This window comes from Phyllostomus hastatus, unplaced genomic scaffold, assembly GCF_019186645.2.
Source record: "Phyllostomus hastatus isolate PE091 unplaced genomic scaffold, TTU_PhHast_1.1 phas_contig_34, whole genome shotgun sequence".
Taxonomy (NCBI): Eukaryota; Metazoa; Chordata; class Mammalia; order Chiroptera; family Phyllostomidae; genus Phyllostomus; species Phyllostomus hastatus.
The window spans coordinates 4,849,857-4,870,809 of record NW_025333857.1 but is presented as its reverse complement, the minus strand read 5'-3'; the positions used below and the strand labels follow the sequence as shown (position 1 = coordinate 4,870,809).

Sequence of the window (20,953 nt, the reverse complement as noted above, 5' to 3'; positions counted from 1 at the left end):
CCACCAATTGAAATGTGTTCTCAGGCTCCCTTAGAGAGAAAGTTAGCCTCCTCAGAGCTTTAGGGACTGATTCCCATTTTGTGTCCCACTTTGTCACTGATTGTCATCTCCACGGTTTGGTCATTATGCTTCTCCGAGAAACCTGAAACTTGGAGAAGTTAATGACTTACCAAAGGTTATATGGTTAATACTTAGTAGAGAGAATTTGAACTAAGATCTTGTCAATGGGCCTTAGAATCCTGTTTCTCCTCTCTATCCGGAACCTCAAAACTATGGCCTGTAGACCCATGTCCAGTCCATATCTGTTTTGTATAGGCAATAAGCTAAGAATGATTTTTACATTTTAAATAGTTGAAAAAAATAAAAAGAGTGGTATTTCACTACACATGAACACTATATGACATTCAAATGTCAAGCCCCATAAATGAAGTTGTGCACAGGAACACAGCCACATCCCTTTGTTTATGTGCTGTGTATGCTACATCCCTGTCCAGGGCTGGAAACTTGGAGCTGTGGCGGGGGCCACTTACAACCCCTGAGCCAAGGCATTTAGTATCTGAATCTCAACAGAAAAAGAAAGTTTGTTAACCCCACTCTGCACCTTGCAGATGCCATGTGCAGTGTGACACTGTAAGCTTATAGCCCCTGCAGTTACACATGCACCCTTTTCAAAACTGACCTGACCATAAATAGTCTAATATTTCTACTTTCTTTGGGGAGCAGTGATGCTACATCAGTAAGAAAACACATGTAAAACAAGAGAAGAGCAAACTCTGCCTACATCCCTTAAAACTAAACTTTAATGGTTTTCAGAGCACAGAGGAGGCAAGCCCTGTTTTCTTATCCTTGGGTTCTCAATTAAAGAACCATAAAAACAATACAAATTTTACATAAAGGGCATATGCTTCATATAACTAAAGCAACTTTGACCTGTTAGGGCTCCTTCCTCCCTTGTTTTTTTTAACATATTTTATTGGTTATGCTATTACAGTTGTCCCATTTTCCCCCTTCATTCTCCTCCACCACGCACACCTCCTCCCACCCACATTCCCCCCTTTAGTTCATGTCCATGTGTCATACTTATAAGTTCTTTAGCTTTTTCATTTCCCATACTATTCTTATCCTCCCACTGTCTATTTTCTACCTACCACCTATGCTACTTATTCTCTGCACCTTTTCCCCCTCTCTCCTCCTCCCACTTGCCTGTTGCTAACCCTTCATGTGATCTCCATTTCTGTGGTTCTGTTCCTGTTCTAGTTGTTTGCTTAGTTTGTATTTATTTTTTGTTTTAGGTGTGGTTGTTAATAATTGTGAGTTTGCTGTCATTTTACTCTACACATTTTTTATCTTCTTTTTCTTAGATAAGTCCCTTTAACATTTCATAAAATAAGGGCTTGGTGATGATGAACTCCTTTAACTTGACCTTATCTGAGAAGCACTTTCTCTGCCCTTCCATTCTAAATGAAAGCTTTGCTGGATAGAGCAATCTTGGATGCAGGTCCTTGCCTTTCATGACTTGGAATACTTCTCTCCAGTCCCTTCTTGCCTATAAGGTCTCTTTTGAGAAATCAGCTGACAGTCTGATGGGCACTCCTTTGTAGTTAGCTGTCTTCTTTTCTCTTGCTGCCTTTAAGATTCTCTCCTTATCTTTCATCTTGGGTAATGTGATTATGATGTGCCTTGCTGTGTTCCTCCTTGGGTCCAACTCCTTTGGGACTCTCTGAGCTTCCTAGACTTCCTGGAAGTCTATTTCCTTAGCCAGAATGGGGAAGTTCTCCTTTATTATTTGTTCAAATAACTTTTCCACTTGTTGCTCTTCCTCTTCTCCTTCTGGTACCCCTATAATTCGGATGTTGGAATGTTTAAATATGTCCTGGAGGTTCCTAAGCCTCTTCTCATTTTTTTGAATTCTTGTTTCTTCATTCTTTTCTGAGTGGATGTTTCTTTCTTCCTTCTGGTCCACTCCATTGATCTGAGTCCCAGTTTCCTTCCCATCACTATTGGTTCCTTGTACATTGTTCTTATTTCACCTTGTAGCCTTCATTTTTTTTATCTAATTTGTGACCAAATTCAACCAATTCTGTGAGCATCCTGATTACCAGTACTTGAACTGTGTATCTGATAGGTTGGCTATCTCTTCATCACTTAGTTGTACTTTTTCTGGAACTTTGATCTGTTCTTTCATTTGAGCCATTTTTTTTTTGTCTCAGTGTACCTGTTATGTAGTGAGGGGTGGAGCCTTAGGTGTTCATCAAGGCAGGGTAACCCACATCGATGGGTTGTGATGCTGTATGTGGGGCAGGGGCCTGAGAGGGAACAATGGCACTTGCTCCACTATCTGCCAGATTTCAGTCACTTCCCCTGCTTCTCCCAAGCAAACTGGGCCCTTCTGGAGCTGTTTTCCAGGTGGATGGGTTTGTGTACATTCTAGGACCCTGTAAGTCTCTCCAAAGAACTCTCCTGTGAGTCTGGGAGTCTCTCCCGACACCTCAACCCCCACAGGTGTTTTCAATCGGTGGTTTGAGGTTTTATTTCTGAGTGCTGGGACCCTGGGTTGCATGGTCTGTCTCATTCCCCAGTTTCGCCTGGTTTATCTGCGTGTGAATGTGGGACTGCCCAATCTGCCAGCCACCTTTCGCACCGAACCCTGTTCCACAATCCACCACCTGGCTAGGTTCACCCGCTGCCACCTTGCACCCCTGGGGTCTGCCAGCCACCACTTTGCCAAGACCCCTCTCTGCCTGGCCACCCTACTCTGCCCCTCCTACCAGTCTGGATGAGTGTGTCTACTTTAACTCCTTGGTTGTTGGACTTCCATACAGTTCAATTTTCTGTCAGTACTGGCTGTTTTTGTTTCTAAATTGTTGTTGTCCTTATTTTGGTTGTGGGAGGAGGCACAGTGTGTCTACCTATGCCTCCATCTTGGCCGGAAGTTCTCTCCCTTGTTTTTGATATTTTATTTTGAAACTGCAGTTGTAGACCTTTCAGCAATAGAGGAGGTCATTTCAGGCTGTTGCCACACTGTGTTTTGCTCTCAGTCTAAGAGGGAATTTGTCTGGTGTATTGACAGCAGGCAGCAGCGCTGCTTCAGTTGCAGAGGAATAAGAGCAGATATCCTTTCCCTTTATATACTTCTGTTCCCCTTCCTCAACTGTTCCTAAAGAACTGACTCACACAGGGAAAAAATACTAAAAAATAAAATTCGTCCTTATTGAGATGAAGAGTTCTGGAGGTGAATGATGAGTATGCTTAATGTTGTACACTGAAAGGTAGTTAAGATGGTGAATTTTATGTTAAGGATAGTTTATCACAATTTAAAGTAAAACTTAAGAAAATAACAAAAAAGGTCCACAGGTATCAATTTTGGAAACAAAATTTTCAAAAAACTCAAGGAAGGTTTTTGCATATAATTCCATCCCCCAATACAAGAAGAAGAAGGAAGAAGAAAGAAGAAGAAGGAAGAAGAAAGAAGGAAGAAGAAGCCCAGAGAAGGGGTTTGGAAACATGTGAAGCATGACGAGGAAGAAATGAGCATTAATGTGTGTGCTTGTGCTTATGCTTGTGCCTGTGCATGTGTGCTCACGCACATGCTTTTCAGAAAATACTCATGTCTGATTAATTACATTCCCTCTGCTCTTACTATCAATATTGGAAATAAAATGTTTACGAGAATCCTTCCATTTAGAATAATCTCTCTCTATGAATGCAAAACAGCATCCACCCTTGCACCAGTGAGCAATAGAAACCAAAATGAAAAGTAACTACATCTGAGAACCTCTCAGAACTCTAACATCTCACCAGTGACACCAGAGACAAAACCCATATCCTGTGAGTGCCTATTAAGATTCTTCTGTAGTACACGTTCAAAGGCTGCTGTCACCACAAGGGCAAGAGCAAGTTCCTAAGAAAGAGGAAACCACAAGAGAAACCTTATATTATAAATGAAATTTAGAGATGAGAGGGACTGCCAAGCTGAATGAAAGTTTTCCTCTTCAATTGTTAGGTCATAAAACTAAAGCCAGCCTGTGCTGGATGTGGGCAAACATCTTATTTGACTCCTGTCCATTTGCCAATGTTTTTCAAAGATTAATAGGATACGACCCCTGAGTGTGCACTGGGAGTACTCTGGTGCTTGGTGCCAGTTCCCCGGGGAAGAGGTGGTATGTGGCAGGCTTCTGAAGGCTCTACTGTTTTCAGTGAGCATATACAATGGCAGCAGCCACTTACGGTCCAGGCCAGGCAGCAACAGGGTCAGCAATCTAAATGCCAGCTGGCGATGACACTGGTTGTATCAAATGAAACCAGTGACAAAAGAACAGATGTGCTCTGTGTCTCTTGGTGCCTGCAACAACATAGTCACTGCAGACCAGTGACGGTGATGGAGCACAGAGCAGCATGATATGAGGTTGTCATCCAGTCAATCGCGTGACCACTGTCTTTTTGATTCACACAAACCCCGTATACCCCCAGCACATGCACGTGTGCGCACACACACACACACACACACACACACACCCTGATGCTTCACTTCCTGTGCTTCGATGTTCTGGGCTTTCAAGATGAGGACAAACTCTACTAATAACACTTTAAGCTTAGAAACTGTGGATGTGTTGCCAGGTTGTAATGGGCCAGACCCTCTGCTGCCCACCATAGGCTCTATGTAAGGCAGAAGGGCAAAATGATGGCCTTTAGGCAAATTGTGTGTTAGAAAGTGTTTGTTAGGCCTGTAGATTTAAAAATAAAATACAAGAAATGAGCATTAATGTGTGTGCTTGTGCTTGTGCTTATGCTTGTGCCTTGGTCTAATCAGTTGTCGTCATTTATAACTCTGGAGAGTTCACCTGAGGTGTTAGAGCTCCAATTTCTTTTGATTTGGAAACCCTGGGTCTCCACACCCCACTGAAGCCATTAGCTGCAGGTGCATGTTAGCTGCTCCTTCAGTTTTCTCTTTCTCACTACCTACTTGCTAATTCAATTTGCTATCCTCTTGGCCTCTGTAGGCTTTGAGTTTGGGTCTTCTGATCTATACATAGTAACCTTTTGAATGCAAGGGGCATGTCTTTTCAGTTGCTGCAGTGCTTAGCATGAGCTCCTACACATTGTCAACTCATTTGAGTTATTCAACAACGCACACTGGGCGTATTCAACAACATGGCACACTCCATGGGCTCAGAGAGTGGATGTGACTTGACATGGCCTCCCAGCCAGATACTGCTGAGAGGACAGAACGTTGGGAATCATTCAGCTGCTGTAGAGCATCAGGACCCCTGTGAGTTAGCGTGTCCCTGAGCGAAAATCCACCTCACATGAATTTCCTCAGCAGATGCCAAGGCAGATGAAACTGGCTTTTGGAGTCACACTGCATGTGGTCAGCTCCTGCCTTCACAGAGCTGTGTGGCATTGGACAAGTTACTTTAACTCCTTGTCTGATTTTCTTCCTCTCTAAAGTAAAGATAAGAACAGTATTCATCCCATAGAATTGAGTGCAGATTAAATGAGGTGATACATGAACAAATTTCCTACCGCATCTCTAGTCCATAGTCTGGCAACAAGCCATTGCTCCACTCAAAACCTTCCCTATTATACCCTCAGAAGATGGACATATCAAATTTAAAAAGTACATAGTTATTACCGACCACTTGAAGTTCTATGCTGAAATACTTGAATAACACATAATTTTCTACCATAAACCTTTGTTCTAAAGTAAGTGTACATACAATAGAAACACATAAAGAAAAAGAAAGGCAGGGCATCTATGTCATTGTGGATCCACAATGTGCCAGTACTGAACAGAAATCTAAACCACCCTAATCTAGAGGATTTACAACTGACTTTAGGGGCAGAAACATTTCTTTGATGTAGTCAAAGAAACTTTCCCTATTATACCCTCAGAAGATGGACATATCAAATTTAAAAAGTACATAGTTATTACCGACCGCTTGAAGTTCTATGCTGAAATACTTGAATAACATGCATGAAAGCCATTGTTCAGAGAGATGGGGTAGCTTTGGTGGAAGAGGAGGTGCAATCCCAAAACTGGGCTTGGGCTTCACCCAGAACGTTCACAGAAGCTGTTGCTAAGGACCACTAATCTAGGCCCTGGCCTCTCATTTTCCCAGAATTAAGACCATTCATATCTCTATTGCTAGGAAGGCTCATGCCAAGGCCAAGACAGGCCAGTCACTGCATCCCCTGCACTTAGCCAAGTGCCTGGAGCACTGGGCCCCTAGTGATGTGTTGGGGACTGTAACACAGGTGAGGCCTGGGGTGGGGGTGAGGATGGGCAAAAATTTTTGTTAGATTCCAATTCTTCTTAAAAATTTGGGAATAGTTAATAGTAGTTTCAAAGTGTGATGCCTAACCACCTGCATCAGAAGTACCTGGTTGCTTATTAACAATGCAGGTTCATGATCAGAATTTTTGGTAATAGAACCCACGCATTTACATCCTTCACAAGCTCCCCAGGTGCTTTTGTGCAGGAAAAAGTTTGGAAGGCACCACACTTAGTCTCACTGGGGCTCTCCTGTGGTGTCACACAAGAGCTTTGCTGTGCTCGGGCCCCACCCATGGAGATTCTGATTTCACAGGTCTGGGAAGAGACCGGAGAACTGAGATAGTTTCTGAAATCTCCCCAGGTGATGTGCAGTGGAATGATTTACAACCATTCATAACTGATTGCCGGAGGGGAAGGAGAGCCACCTGTCCCTGTGGCCTGAATTACTTTTGTTATTATAACCTACTGAAAATGAAGATATTCTGATTGGACCTTAGAGATGCATTGCTACTTTCCTTTTCAGTTTGTCTACTTAACCACCCAGGCAGCAGGAAGACAACAGTTTTCCACAAAAACCTGTCAAAACGTTACTCTTGTGAATACTGAGGTTGTTTGTAAAGTAAGTTGGATGCATTTACCAGGAACACTTTAAAAATGAAGTTTATCGAGGCATATTTTCCCTTCAAATGTACAGTTCAATGAATTTTGATAGATTTATGTTCCCATGAAACCACCACAAGTAGGATAGGAAACATTTCTGTCATCCCTGAAAATTCCCTCCTGCTCCTTTGCAGCCAATCCCCTACCTCCACCCTTGGTCTCAGGCAACACCGATATGCTTTCTGACATTGTGAATTCATTTAGACTATTCTCGAATTTCATATAAATGGGATCAAATAGCGTATACTCTTTGTGTCTGGTTTCTTTGGTCCAGCACAATGTTTTTAAAATTTATTCATACATAACCAGAATTATTAGTGAGTTATATTTCTCTGTTTCAAAAGTAAGCACAGAGGGCTGCAGGGTAGGACTCTTCAGGAGCGAGTAGGTTTCCAGAGCGACCAAGGCCAAGTTCCAGTGAAATGAAAGGGAAGTAAAAAAGTGGCAGCAATTAGCTAGTTTGCCTTCGTAGTGAGCTTGGCTAGGGAGGGGAAGAGGAAGTGACCATACTGAGGTAGTGGGAGGTTTCTTTGAGGCAGGTGATTTCTGGAGCAATGAGCACTTTGGAGAGCACTGACCTGAGCTGTAGGATGTGGGAAATGAGAAGAAAGGGAAATGCCAGGAGTTAAAAGCAAACCTTCTCAGGCTGGTAGATAGGTGTGAGCAGAACAGGAATGGTGGGCAAGGTGCAAAGGTCACCAGGGCAGAGAGCCCCCAGTGCCTAGCAACAGGAAAACTACAAGCCCTTGCACAACCAGTCCCTGGAGCATTAAGGCCTGGAGTTGACATCTAGGCTTCAGTTGTGTTTCAGCTCCAGGCCCAGAGAAGCAGCAAAGCCAGACCGAATGATGCCATGGCTGGCATAGGACCAGCTGCATTGACTAATGACCCTTGCTCTGGCACCGGCCAATCAGTGGAGACCATGATCCTGAGGAGACACACCCGGAAAGCTAGTGAATATTTTGTTGGGATCCTCCCCTGAGACTATCAGATAAAAGCCCTCAGATGGAGGAACCACCGTAGGGTATACACCTGAGCATTTCCTTCCTCTTTTGTCTCTCACAAAGGATGTCTCTCTCCTCCCTAAGCTTGAAGGGCCCTCCTTGTTTAAAATCCTTTTTATTGAATTTATTGGGGTGACATTGGGTAACAAAATAATAGATGTTTCAGGTGCACTTTTCCACAATACATCATCTGTACACTGTATTGTGTGTTCACCACCCCAAGTCAAGTATCCATCCATCACCATTTATCCCCCATATAACCTCCTCTACCTGCCCCCCAACCCCTCCCCAGCAATCACCACACTGTTGTCTCCATCCATGAATTTTTTTTCTTTTTTTCCTTTTTTGCTCAATCCATCTACCACCTCCCCCCACTCCAAGCCTTTCTGTAACTTGTTTCCTGAGCTCATTTCTCCTGTGGCTTCCTTCTATCTTTGTGACTTTCTAAATAAACTTTCCCTTATAATTTGAGTCTTGGCTCCCAATTCTTCTCTTACCAGAACTCAAGAACTGTGGTTGCTGGATGGAGGTCTAACACCTGGTGCTGCTGTTTTGCTGCTAACAAAACATTACCAGTTAAATATTTTTATACGTTTTTGGTCTCCGTGGTGGTTTAAAAAAATACATCCAAAAATTTTTTGAAATTCTTCTCTTCAAGAGGTAGAGCTTAATATCACTCCCCTTAAGGGTGGAATGGATTTAGTGACTTAAGTATGATGAACAGAAAATGGAGGAAATGGTGGTTCACCATTTCTGATATCTTTCCTTAAAGACACTGTGGCTTCCATCTTAGTTGTCGTCTTTGGGATCAGGAGACTCCGGGAGCCATAAGCAGAAAGCTGGTATGGTGTGGAATAAGGTCCTCTCAGCAGAAGGGATGATTAAGCTGAGACTTTCAGGACAAGCAGGACTTGGAGAGGACATGACAGTGGAGGGACTGGCACATCCCATGGCCTGGAGGTGAGACGACATGGCCCATTCAAGGAACTCTGTGGAGTTCCCTTCGGAGTAGTCTAAATTTCTCTTTCTTCATCCAGACCTACCTGTAGGCATTTATTTTTGTTTACTGGTCCAGTTATACTCAGACATGATGTAATAAGAATCTATTAGCACTAACATCTAAAAACTAATATTGATTAACACAAAGTTCTAGTACAATGGCTGAACTGGCTTTGTTGGTGGCTTATATAACTGATCTTTATATATAAAATTATTCCATGGGGAGAGATATTCTTAAGACCACTTAAGTGTATCTTATGTCTAGGGACACAAGTCCCTAGATTAGGGATTACCTATAACCGTATCCTCATGCTTTTATCATAGTGGGCAGGTGGGTATGGAGAGAAGTGAAACCTTCCCACATTCAATACCCACGTTAATACTCATTGACATCTTTTGGAGCCAAAGAATCCACTTTTATCTGGCTGGGAAATTTGAACTAATTGAGACCACACATAGCAGCCAAGATTTGGCAGGCTTATTTATATATGGGCACTAAGCCACCCTGACTACTCATATTTTCATGTAAATGTTTATGAAGATGAATTAATTCCTGCTGTGATTGACATTCTGCAGCAATTCCCAACACTGCAGACATAGTAAAGCGTGATTAGTATTTGGTGCCCCACAGGCCAACAGCATGCATGAGGTATTGAGCTCCTCCCTGAAATGGGGATTCTGACAGGAGAAGTAGGGAGAAACATTGAACAGATAGATGGTTTTGAGTCTGTTCTTAATCTGTAAACTGGGAGAGAAGTAGCCTAGCAAAGAGAAATAGATCACCCTAGGAGCTTAAAGAACTAAATGGCAATGCCTCATTGAAACAACATGGGGACAATTTTGAACATATCTGACAGCCATACATGGTGGAAGAAGGTGTTAGTGTATTTTAGGAAGTAAATCTTGAAGATAGAGCCTTTAATTCAGTGTTGACCGAGAGATTGTTCCATGATAATGAAAATGTTCACTGTCTATCCACTACAATAGCCACTAGACATGTGGCTTTTGGATACTTGAAATGTGGCTAGAGAAATTAAGAAACTAATTTTTTATTTAATTTTAATTAATTTGAGGTTAAGTAGTCAAAGGTGGCTAGTGGCTACTGTATTGGACAATGCAGCTCTAAGTGATGGGTAAAAAGATATGATTCTTTTAAAACTGAGCTTCTTAAAAAATGGAGATAGATCTTATTTGACTGTCACTCTGGCACTCAGCACAATAACTGACATAGAGTAGGTTTTCAATAAATGCTTAGAAGAACTTCTGCAACCACAAGAGGACTGAGTTTATAATATGGAAGGTAGATTGTATAATATTGTGTGGTCAGTAGTTCCCAAAGGGTATTTCAAAACCTTAGGTATAGAAAATGCTCTGGAGAGCAAGGATTTTCTGAGCATATATATCTACAAGCCTTGCATGGAGGGTTAGGTTGCCTTCAGGGTATTAAAGAAACTGGAATACAGTTATCAACTCACTGTCTTCCACAGCTATTTGCCACGGAAGCCCTTTTCACATAATCCTTTAATATCCCTTAGAACCAGTAGATTCTGGGAAAACTATTTTGGGAGATTCTGAAGTAAAGACAGGTATAGGAGGAAAACTTACATTGTATTCCTTGAAAGTAAGAACCCAATTTTCAGCACATGGTCAGCAAGCAATGTATGTTACTGAATGATCTAGAAATGGCTCTGCCAGTCAAAACCACAGGCAGCCTATAAACCTTTCCCACTCAGCGAAGGTAAACAGAGAGGCAGTGTGCGACTTGTAAGCCTGCCATCCTTAGTGTGCATTCCTGCAGAACTAAAGCATAATCTGACATGTAAGAATTAGATGGAGGTGTGCAATAGAAAAGTGGAACAGAAATAACAAGAGCTATGGGAATATATTAATAATTTTATAAGGCTCTTTATTTTAAAATTTAAACCAAGCAGCTAGACACTGAGAATTCATTGTGTTTAGAATATCAATCCCCATGCAAAGGAATCACAAGACAGAGAGATATGGGTGCTATAAATTAGGATGGCACAGGAGTTCCTGGGGATAGGAGAAGGGAATGGTCCTCTTTGAGAAGAAAAAAATACAACAAGAATATGATTAAGATATTCCTTAGTCACTTCTGGTCTTGAGGTTTGCTAACACTTGTATCTGTGTAATAAGGAGTTAGAATTAACTCTAGACCAACACTATAGTTTCTAAAAGTTATTTGTAGTTATTGTACATACACTATGCTTAAGTGTAATACATTGTATATAGATCACCCTATGGTATGAATTAATCTCTTTTCAACAAATTCCTTTTGTTCTCTTTTAAAACTTCAAGCTTTAAAAAACCAAAACCTCTTCAAATCCAGTTAAGTAGAGAAATCTGGATAGGAAAAGCCCAGCAACACTCTCAGTCAAGGTCACGGTGCCTTTGCAGTGAGGTGCCTGAACAAACCTGTCCCTGCAGGTCTGGGCATGTCTCAGATGAGCAACCTGCAGGCTTCTTCATGTGCTGTAGGATCATTGAGATTTGCCCACTTAAAACAGGGCTTCAAAACTCCACTTTCTAGGGAGGAGGACTCCACATCTGTGGAATTGTTTTCCAAGAGGATTGTGCACACCCACCTCCCACAGCCACCGAAGGGTTTACATGATGCCTGGCTTGCTCCTTTGAGCCTCTGTCACCACAGCTCTGTACAGGGGGGAGTAGGACCATGGTCAGAGATAGGAGTGAGCCACTCGGCCCCTTGGTCCCGGGCACACAGGCCACTTGTCATTTGCATTGTTGTTGTTCTTTGTTGTTAAGGCCTTTTAAAGCACACAGTTTGATTTTTATGATGATTATGAAAGTGGTATGTGTTTATAATAGAAAACTTGAAAAGCCCATATAGGTATATGTAAAAAATAGCATTACCCATAATTCCAAATAACCACTCTTGACACTTTTTTCTGTATTTCATTTCTGATCTATTATGGTACTAACAGACAATACTAAAAAATAGACATATGAGTAGAGTGATTTTCCAATACAGTTTTAAATTATGTTTTTATTACTTAATATTATATGCTGACAGTATCCCCATGGTCATTCGACTCTGATTGATCATATTTTAGGCCCTGAGATAAGCCAGACCACATCTCACCCTGACTATTCCCCCAAAAAGATACCAAAACCAACAAACAAATAAAACAAGCACCTACCATTTTACAAATATGACATTAGCAAAGGATGAGTAAATAGGACTGACAAAGGCATGTGGCTGATGCTGCCACATTCTCAATAATCCAGCATAATGCAGTTCATTGAAAATAACCCCAAATTTCTTTGCTATTTTTCACATTGACACTTCACAAGGCTCCTAAAATGGTCTCTGGCAGGCTTTCCCACTCACCCCTGGGCATTTGGGTTGCCCTGAACAACTGCCACCAGCTGATGCCATGCTGGACACACACATATTCACACCCCATCTAAATGGTCAGAGTCCCTTGAATGGAATCTCTAGTTACTCTCTGCCTCAGGTATACCCCCTCTGCTGGTGAGCTTTAATTCATGAAGGCCTCTCTAAGCAAAGAAAGAAGGTCTCCTTGAAAGAAAGAAGACAAGGCTAGTGAAACACCATGTCAACGATCATAATCTCAGTGAGACAAGCTGGGAGGAGGCTCTGGATATGATCTCTTTCATAGATGGGGAAACTGAGGCACAGAGACATGACATGAGTTGCTCAGAGTCAGACAACTGTTGTAGTAATAAAGTCATGGAAACTTTATTGTAAAGGCCAACTGCCAGGCCCACAGGCTGAAGCTCTTTCTTTTTGATGCCTGTGTTCCTACCTGAGCCATGTGGCTTGAAGTCAAGGAACCCGTCTGATGAGAAGCAGCCCTAAGGCCTTTGCAGATGATGCTTTAGAAGAAAAAAGTCCTTTTAAAAGCCCCAAAACGGCTCTTCGTTGCTGACTATTTTGGGGAGCAGCTCCGGCTCATGAGAGAGGCTCTGCTTCTTTTCACAGTCCTGACCTGATCTTACCACTATAGGCCAGCCTTGGCTGCCGCACTCACCCAAGTGTCTCCGAGGAAAGTGCAGGCATGACCGGGCCACCTCTCAGGGGAACACAAGGTGAGCATGTGCTTGGACCTGGATGGGCTGTGCTGGGTCTCTATGAGACAAGGCTTCCCAAATCTTTGGATTCAAACTTTTTCATCCAGCTGGTTCACCATTTTTAAAGGAATGGTTTTGGTGCTAAAGCTGAAAATCATTTGGAGCACAAACTTCAATCATGACCCAAGAGGCACTGATTGCAAACTGGGGGAGGAGGGGAAGCTTTGGTGTGACCAAATGGCAGTAAGAAATATCTTGAGGAATGGAGAGGGACGTGGTTTGGACATTGAGAAGTAAAATCTGTTTGAAGTAAACATAATAAGTGTGAGGAAAAGATGATATAATACATGAAAAGAGCTTAATAGAACATCTGGGACTCTAGAAATGAAGCTAGTGTTTATTTCTTGGAAATGCCTGTGTGCCTTGCACTCAGTAGAACAGAACTCAGTAATGAAGTGTCACACAGTGACGTGGGAGGGGTAGGAGTGAGCAGGGATGGGTTTCTTTTTCCTGTGAAGCCCTCCCTTATGAGTTTCACTTCCCTCCCATCTTCCTCTTAGCCTTCTCTCTTCCTCACCCTAGGGAGCTGTGGTGGGTGTGTGGTTGGGGCCAGGGTTGGGGCAGGGAGGCAGAACTCTGACTCTAGAGACACACACAAAGATAAACAGTGTTGCCTAAACTGTGGATCACATCCATGGACTGTGGTCTGTATAAGATGTTAATGAGTGATAACAACAGAAGAAAGATTTCAGGTGGGCTACACAAAATTGAACCAGTTTCTCCACTGAATGGTTTCTCAAGGCCTTTCATCTGCGATTGCACATTGTGAGTATCTAGGGTGGAGATGATGTAGCCTTTCACAAACTCACCTGATCAAGGAAAAAAAGCCTGCTTTCACTGAACATTATTCAGGACTGGCATTTTGAGGAATACTTTTAGCCAGCGCTGATCCTTAGATTTTTCTTCTTTGCTTTATTTCCCCATCTCAATGAGCTAGCAACCCACACTCCTAGAAAGGGGAAGAGATGATGTGTGCTAAAAGTAGTAATTCTCAAATATGAGCATATTTGTCATCTACAGTCTTGCCCTTCAGGATGTGGTTTGGGAACTGGCAGCACCAATATCACCTGGGAACAAAATATACATGCTCACATCTCATCCCAGGCCCAGGTGCACTGAAATGGAGCCTGCATTTTGGCATGATGCCCAGGTGGGCACATTCAAGTTTGAGATGCAGACTGAGGGTGCATTGTACCAGATACTAGCCCCAATAATTCTGATTTCTGTGTATCTGTGGTAATGTCTAGGGGTGCACATTTTTAAATAATCTCCAGGGAATTCTGATGTAGCTGGTGTGCAGAGCCCTACTGAGAAGCACTGACTTGGCCCAAGCACCCTGCTATAAGGTGACAGAACAGCCCTGTGATGTTGAATGAAAGCCAACAGCCCTGCTGGGTTTTACAGCAGCACTTCTACAAGGCAGGTGATGGTATAATCACCTTTACTGTTAGGAATAAGGAAATGAAGCCCTGGAGAGAAGGTGAAGGCCCTAGACCAAGGTCACTCAGGGGTCAGCAGGTGCATTAGGGTAAACAAGCACCCTACAGTCTTTCCCCTACCCCTCCCACTTTTCCACCCTCTTTCCTCCTCCCTAATCAGCTCCTTATTCAGTGGCTACTGCCTTACTGACAGCCCTCTCTGAGCCTGCCTTTGTTTGTAGTGAAAGGCCAACAAAACCCTGTTGGCTGCCTGTATTTGCTAACAATAATTCTGATTAGCTTAATTCTGTAAGCTGACTCCCAGACTGCCAAAGGCCAACAGCAGCCTGCTTATTCAATCAGGGCCTGGACCATTTTCTAATTACCAGCATCATTTGGACTCCTTCCCTCCAACTGTGAACTTGCTTGAGTTCAACTTGCATTTACATGAGAAATGGATCATTAGTCATGGCTGTGTCTGTGTCAGTCCTCCAGCCCCCCTCCCTGTTGGAGACCAAATGAAATGGCATGTGATTCCCTGGGTTCCCAGGCTGCTGCTGACCAGCAAGTCCCAAAGGGAGCCATAAGGCAAGCTCTCAGTGTGCAGGCCAGGGGGACATCTTCCCAGCTTCTGAATTCCAGTTTGTATTCCCACTCAGAGGCCTGATGGAGTGACCACTCATCTCAGTTTGCCAAGGACTGAGTTTTCCCAGGACATGAGATTTTTAGTGCTAATGCTTTGGAGGGTCGGTCCCCTTTTGCCTGACACACCATGAAACACAGGCAGTGTGAGAACATTTAATATTCCCTGAGTGATCTAGCTAGAATCTAGAACAGAGAACTGAGTAGAGTTAGGGTCCCACCTTTCTGTGTCAGGCTGAAGACTGATGAGGTCTATCTTCATTGCTCTGCACCTTATTTTGCTTTTAATCTCTATGAGTAATCTGAGAGGATGAAGCATTACCTCTAATAATGGATGAGAGTAGGTCTGCAGGCATGTTCTAAGATGAGGGAGGCACCAAGGAACCAACATCTCATGTGTAGTCCCTTTGAATGGAGGTATGCCATCCACAAACTACTCTTCTCAGTTCAAAACTACAGTTAGCATTTATTATGTACCAAGCAACATAGGCAATGCAAGCTTATGTCATGTACACTGCCAGCCCTCAAAGAGGGAGACACTGATACAATGAATTCTATCTACTACAAGGCTATCTATCTAGGGGATTACTAAAATGACAAAAGGCTGTGGGATCTAAGGAAGAGAGCACTGGGATGCCTCTGCTTACTATATGCCAGCTACTTTACATTCTTTATCTCTCACTTCATAGCTGACATTTCTTAAGAACTTACCATGTGACTAACCCATTTAATTTTTACAACAGTTCTATCATTATACTCATTCTATGAATGAGGAAGATGAAGCTTTGAAAAGTCAAGTATTTTGCTTATCATTACAAGTTAGTAAAGAAAGTCTGAACCCAGAGAGTTGAATTTTGTCCCTAGCACAGTCTGAGACTGAATCTCTACCCTCACTGGGGGGCTGGACCCTCAATACAACATCAGACAAAAGCAAATGGGTGGCTCTGGGAGAGAAGAGTGTGGGAGTCCATAGTATAACTATGGCAAAGAAAAACATTCTGAACTGCAGAATCCCAAGGCATGATACCAGGAATGTACCACTGGAGGTGTGGGAACTCTGGGCATGCTGATGTTCCGAGGGAAACTGATGGAACAAACGCTGTCCTCTGTCCCTGTAGTTGCAGTAGAGGCTAAAGAATGTACAACTAGAATGTGAAGCAAGTGCCTGACTTCTTTGTCATCCTTCAAGGGCTTAAGATGAGTGACAGTCATTGTTTTACATTTTTTGAGTGCTTTTGTAAATTCTCAAAAGTATATCTTTCTTCTGTACTTAGAACATCTGAGCAACTTACTTTGCATATATAGGGTACTTGATATATGCAAATCAAATAAAAATAAAAATGTGTTGATTTGACATGCTGTGACTGATTTTAACATGTGCAATGCAACAGCAGTTTTAGAAGTTAGGGGTTCTAGCACTATTGAAAGTGCTCATTTCAGTAATAACAATCCACAAGTATAGTAGTCTTAGTGGGCACTGGACACTGCTAAGTATAATCAATATCTTTTTTGTTTATATGTTTTGGTTTGTGTAAAATGAATATATAATATCAGACGATTAAGCAATAATAACACTTGCCATTAATATATAAAAGCATTAAAATTAGTCTCCCTGTAGTAATAATTAACAAAGCATAAAGGTAGGAAGGACACTATTTGAAACAAGACAGAAATATAAGCTTCTGGGAAGGGACCAAAACTGATACCCTTTTTGCTCACTTTCATTGTTAATCATTCTCGGTTAATCCAGTTATAGTTTTTTCCCACAAAGAGGCTCCTATCTAGAATGTAGGGTTTTGAGGGGCCTTTCTGTGACTCTGAGACTTTGGTCAGCTCCTGGCACAGCCAGGCAAGGCAATCCCTGTGGCCTCTTCTTTAGAAAATAACAAAGTTGTCTTATGGCAAAGAGAAAAACTTTCTTCTCTACTTGCTGACTTACACTCAGCTTTGCACTACAATGGCCTTTATGTTTCTGTATCAGTAGAAACTGGTGTTCAGATCTATCCTGTGCTGTGGCTCAGTGCAACCAGAACCATGCACGATTGGGAGAGCCTGTTGCTCCTGGTGGACCTTTAGGGAAGGTGTTTCCCCTCCATCTGAACAAGTCAATTGATGAGAACAAAACTAAACTCACCAAAACCAGAACCATTTCTGGGAGATCAGAGTGGTTTCTCTACTCTCTTCATTTCCACGGCCCCTATGGACTCTTTCCTTTGTCCTTGACATTTTCTAAAATTAGCTTTATCACTCTTTCCAGGATTTTAACTCCCTTGAGCTGTTTGCACAACTTTTTCTTCTTCAAGTAGCTGTCTACCCACAGCAGCCATTATAGAGGACAAACTAGTAATACTCACTCAAAATGTATTTCTGCTTCTTTCCTCACTAGTTATCCAACCAATTCAGAGACAACTTAGTTCTTGCTTCCACGAGCTTTCTAGAAAGCAGTTGTAAATAAAAATGAAGAAAATTGGCACTTCTTTAGCCAATGACATACTTCAAGTGTACCCAGAAAGTCTTACTTTCTTCCAGAATTCTTGAGTGACACAAAAAGTATACGTATTTTACCATGTACTCTCATAGCATTGTAACAGATCTCAAGTCCACAGGTTCTAAAGGCGATACGTGACATTTACCAACATCTTTGCCAGGTACAGGTACTGCACTGTATTAAACATGTCTTTTAATTTTTGTGTTTGGATTCTTTATCATCTGGGGTCTTGCTGACCATGGAGGTCCCAGGGCCAGCAACTCCTCGAGACAGTAAATAACTTACCCTCAAGCAGCTCACTCACTAATCAATACAAACCAACAGAAGGCACACCCCAACCACCTCCTCTACCTCCTCTCACACTTAGGGTTGCAATTCCCCTGCTGTCACCACCCCAGAGCCAGGTCCCAGACAACCAGGGTAGCCCCTAGGCTCAGAGCCCACTGAAATTATTCCAACTAGTTAATCTTAAGCTGGCTTGCCTGCCTTACCCATTCCTTCCCAGGAAAACTACAACAAAGGCTCTTGCCCATGTCTTCCTGCTCCCTCTGCCTCTGACCAAGCCGGCTGCTACCCTGTGTGGCCCCCATGACATAATGTGCCTTTCTCTTGGGATCTGTGAGCATAACAAACAGTCTTTGGATAGTTTGGTTTGTGGGCCTCTCCATACACAAATAATAACAAAATCTATATTTTAGAAACATGTACATAAAGGGAAAGGAATATGGTGTAAAAGATGACAGCCTGCCCCCACGTTCTGACCATCACTCACATGGGCTTGGATGAAACGCAGTTGCTCTATCAGCTACATTTAGCAAAAGTGACACTTTTACTGTTTCAGGAAAAAAGCGTGATTTTACTGTAAAGCAGTACATTATACTGGCTACGAAAGTACTCAGCAGAGACGACTAGAATGAGCTGTGATGGGGCATTCCAGGAAGATACCACACGTTACAAATATGATGTGGATTTTGAAGTCCTTGACTTCAAAAGCTCAGATTGAGTCCAACTATAAAAATAATGTATGAAGAAAATAAATGTAGTCCCCATTCCCCTAAATGATAATAGTAAAGTTTTGTATCAAATGTTCTGGGTCCTAATTATTCTATTAAAATTGTGTCCCAGGGGATTCAGTATGAAAGCAAAGTTCCTGTGATGCTGCACTCTAGTCTGGGCTTCCTCTGTCTCTATTGCTGGAATCAGAGCTGCTCAAAGGCAGTTTTACCTGACTTTGTCTGCACAGTAGTTGCCACACAATAGATGTTCACAATGTATTTACTGACTATATGCTTCTGATCATCTCTTTTGATAACAGTGTAATAGATGACAGCAAATATCAGAGATGTCCATAGAAGAGATTAAGTAATTAGGTGACTGGTTTTGAAGCTGAGAATTAAAGCTACTCCCTTTGGGATGAAACCACTATCATTCTATTATATTCTGCCACCTCTCAGAGAGAAATTTAAAATACTTATTTGGTGGCTGTGGACATCTTGGCATCTTCTGACCTTTAACTGACCTCTGAAGCCTATCGAATTCTGCAGCCCTAGCCAACAACTACCCATTAGTGCACATTTTGCACAGGTCCTGGGGTGACCTGGGTGACATCTCTGCCCAGTGACACTCACCAAGGGCTCCAGCTCCTTGCGGTCTATGAGGTTCATCTCTGTGACGAAGTAATAGAAGTGTTTGTAGCAGGTGTTGACATGGGCCTCTGCACCCATCACGATGACCCGGTCGAAGTGGTGGATGTAGACATGGACAAAGACCCGGAAAAGGCGGCACAGGATCTTCTTGCAGATCTGAAGGAAGTTCTTTGGGAAGGGAACACCTAGAGAAGGTGTAAAAAAGAGAGCAAAACCATGATGGGAAAGCTTCGGCAGCCCCCCAGGACCACATGCGAGGCTAAGGAGCAGTCCTGGGCCTAGGCTCCCAGGCTGGCCTGCAGACATTCAGCTGCATCTGACCCTGTCTTAAAAAAGTGGCTAGAATGCTGCTAAAATCAAATGCCAACAACAACCAAAAAGAGGGAAGGGGGTCTGGTTTGTATCTTTGGTTGTATCTTATTTTAGTATGAATAAATGTGTAGAAATACTTATTTTCACATAGAAACGTGCACTTTCCCTTATTGCCTTTTAATCTTTTTCCCACTTTATAAATCCCAAGAAAGTTCATTCCCCTCTTACCTCTAGTGTAAGAAAATGGGTGGGAGCAGGGTGATGCTACAGGGAGACCAGCACCCCCTGTCACAGGGTACTAGGGAGTGGAGGAGACTGTGGCGTCAGACACAGCTCCAGCCCATGGGGCCATGTGTAGATGGGGGCCCAGGGCCATTACAGATTGTGATTTTTGAGACAATTAAGAAATTTGGAGCTCTATATGACTTGCTGCATTAAAAAATAGCAATTAATCTGAAATTTTAAAGATACCACGGGACAAAACAAAACATATTTCTAGGTTCAATTTGCCTGCAGGTTGCCAGTATGCAAATTTTAATGTAAACTTTTCCTGAGACCCTGAGATACACTGTTCCTGAGGTGGGCAAAGGCAACAAACTTCATAAATACCTCACATTACATTCACTACCACTCCATCACCTTGAGGTTGATAAGAGCTGAGGGCTATGTTTTTCATGACGCAGACACCCAGGTTCCCCATCTGACCACTGCTGCTCCCAGCCTGGGCAGGGGGCAAAGAGCAGATTTGCAAGCCTACTTCCTTTCTCCCTCTCAAATACTGCTTAAGCTCTTGTTGTCCACACTGTCCTTAAGTGGTGACATGTTGTTAGGGAATCCTAAGAGAGACACACTTTGAATCCCTACTCTGCTCCTTTTCCAGCTGTACTTGACCTCTCTGACCTTCAGATTTTCTATATGCAGGATGCAGATAAAAATCCAGTGGTTGTGAGGATTAGAAGTGGAACCTGTACAGCTTTGGTTTCCCATCTGTAAAAAGGGGATTATGATAAGGCCTCCCTTGCATGGCTAGGAAGGTGTTAACACAAGTAAAACCCTCCTCCATTCCCAAAGCAGAGTAAGTATTCACTAAATGGGAATGGCCCCCCTTTTCTCTGCAAGGGAAGCTCACAGCATCTAGCTGTTGTTATAAGGAAAATAATTAACCTTACCAAGAAATGTAGACATGACCACCGGCCTTTCAACAGAATTACAGAGCTGTGCTCGGGGCGTGGCCCTGGTCCCACAAAACCTAGAATTTGCTGTCTGTGCCTCCACAGGGTCCTGGTGGCAGCTGTCTGGTAAGAGATGCTCTGTAATGGGATCACCTGGGACTCCCAGGGCAAGATAAAAGAGATGGTACATGGCTGGCAGTT

General features: G+C 42.7%; 1 protein-coding gene across 7 annotated transcripts in view; it reads right to left on the bottom strand.

Moving 5' to 3' along the window:
- MOB3B (MOB kinase activator 3B) overlaps nucleotides 1-20,953 on the bottom strand; it is a 194,723-nt gene that overhangs the window by 18,159 nt on the left and 155,611 nt on the right. For all 7 annotated transcript variants that reach the window (XM_045840336.1, XM_045840334.1, XM_045840337.1 and 4 more), the window contains one exon: nucleotides 19,251-19,453. In XM_045840336.1, coding sequence (XP_045696292.1) covers nucleotides 19,251-19,453 — 203 coding nt within the window. The remainder of the gene's footprint in view (nucleotides 1-19,250; nucleotides 19,454-20,953) is intronic.